Raw genomic sequence first — 953 nt, forward strand, 5'->3', positions numbered from 1 at the left:
AGTTGCCTTTAGTTCAGTGGAACTACCAGAACTAAAGGCTGCTTATAGTCACAGAGCGTATATCCTAAAAATGTAGCATCTCACCTCCTCTTGTTCTTCGGGGGTCCTCTGACAAACGCCCAGTCTACGCTGATAGTCTGGCCCATCAGCTCCTGACCGTTCAGCCCCTCCATGGCTGCCTGCGCTTCTTTGTACGTCTCATACTCTACTAGAGCATAGCCCTGTAAAAAAAAAAATTAACATTACATGGATTATCAACAGAAAAAGAAAAGAAAAGGAAGAGAGCAATCTGATCTAATTAGGGCTGAAACAATTAATCAGATTAATCCATTAATAAAATAATCAATTGATTTAGCCAATTGTTAATCTTTGTCTAGAGAACCCACTTAGAGCAGTAATTATACCAAAATAGTAAAATATATATAAATATTTGGCATTTAATATGAAAAAAAAAAATGTTTTCATTCATCAACCTGCTCTGTCCAGAACTCCTCAAGTAGAAGTTTTTTATTTTCACCTGGTTTCATTCCCTAAAGTCTTCTTTAAAGAATCTTTATCTGATTAATTGAAAAAAATCATCTGATTGACTGATTTAAAAATTATTGTTATTTGCAGCCCTACTTCTAATATGTAGCAATGCAATGCTGCCACCTTGTGGATTTCATATGAATATTAATCCTGGACTTCACACAATAAAAATAAAAACAAATGCATAGCTTTTTCAAAAGTTATATAAATTCTGCATTTAAAGTCTCGAGTGGAAGCATGTTAAGAGGTTCTGCAGCACATTTGGAGCCTTAAAGCTCTGAGTTCATCCAAAGCAGGAGCTGCAGAGCTTTTCCAAAAAGAATTTGTTCTGCAAAGTTGTTAAAATTATGACAATTGAAAGAACAAATGTCTCATCATCGGGATTTGCTCCGTGATCAGAGGAAATGTTACTTGTTGCAGAACAG

At 35.4% G+C, this 953-nt stretch overlaps 1 protein-coding gene across 2 annotated transcripts in view; it reads right to left on the reverse strand.

Annotated features, from left to right (window-relative positions):
- Nucleotides 1-953, reverse strand: part of rbm8a (RNA binding motif protein 8A) — an 11,351-nt gene that overhangs the window by 2,057 nt on the left and 8,341 nt on the right. For both annotated transcript variants that reach the window (XM_015383043.1, XM_015383854.1), the window contains exon 5: nt 85-221. In XM_015383043.1, coding sequence (XP_015238529.1) covers nt 85-221 — 137 coding nt within the window. The remainder of the gene's footprint in view (nt 1-84; nt 222-953) is intronic.

This window comes from Cyprinodon variegatus, unplaced genomic scaffold (genome assembly GCF_000732505.1).
Source record: "Cyprinodon variegatus isolate N-32 unplaced genomic scaffold, C_variegatus-1.0 Scaffold0, whole genome shotgun sequence".
NCBI classification, from domain to species: Eukaryota; Metazoa; Chordata; class Actinopteri; order Cyprinodontiformes; family Cyprinodontidae; genus Cyprinodon; species Cyprinodon variegatus.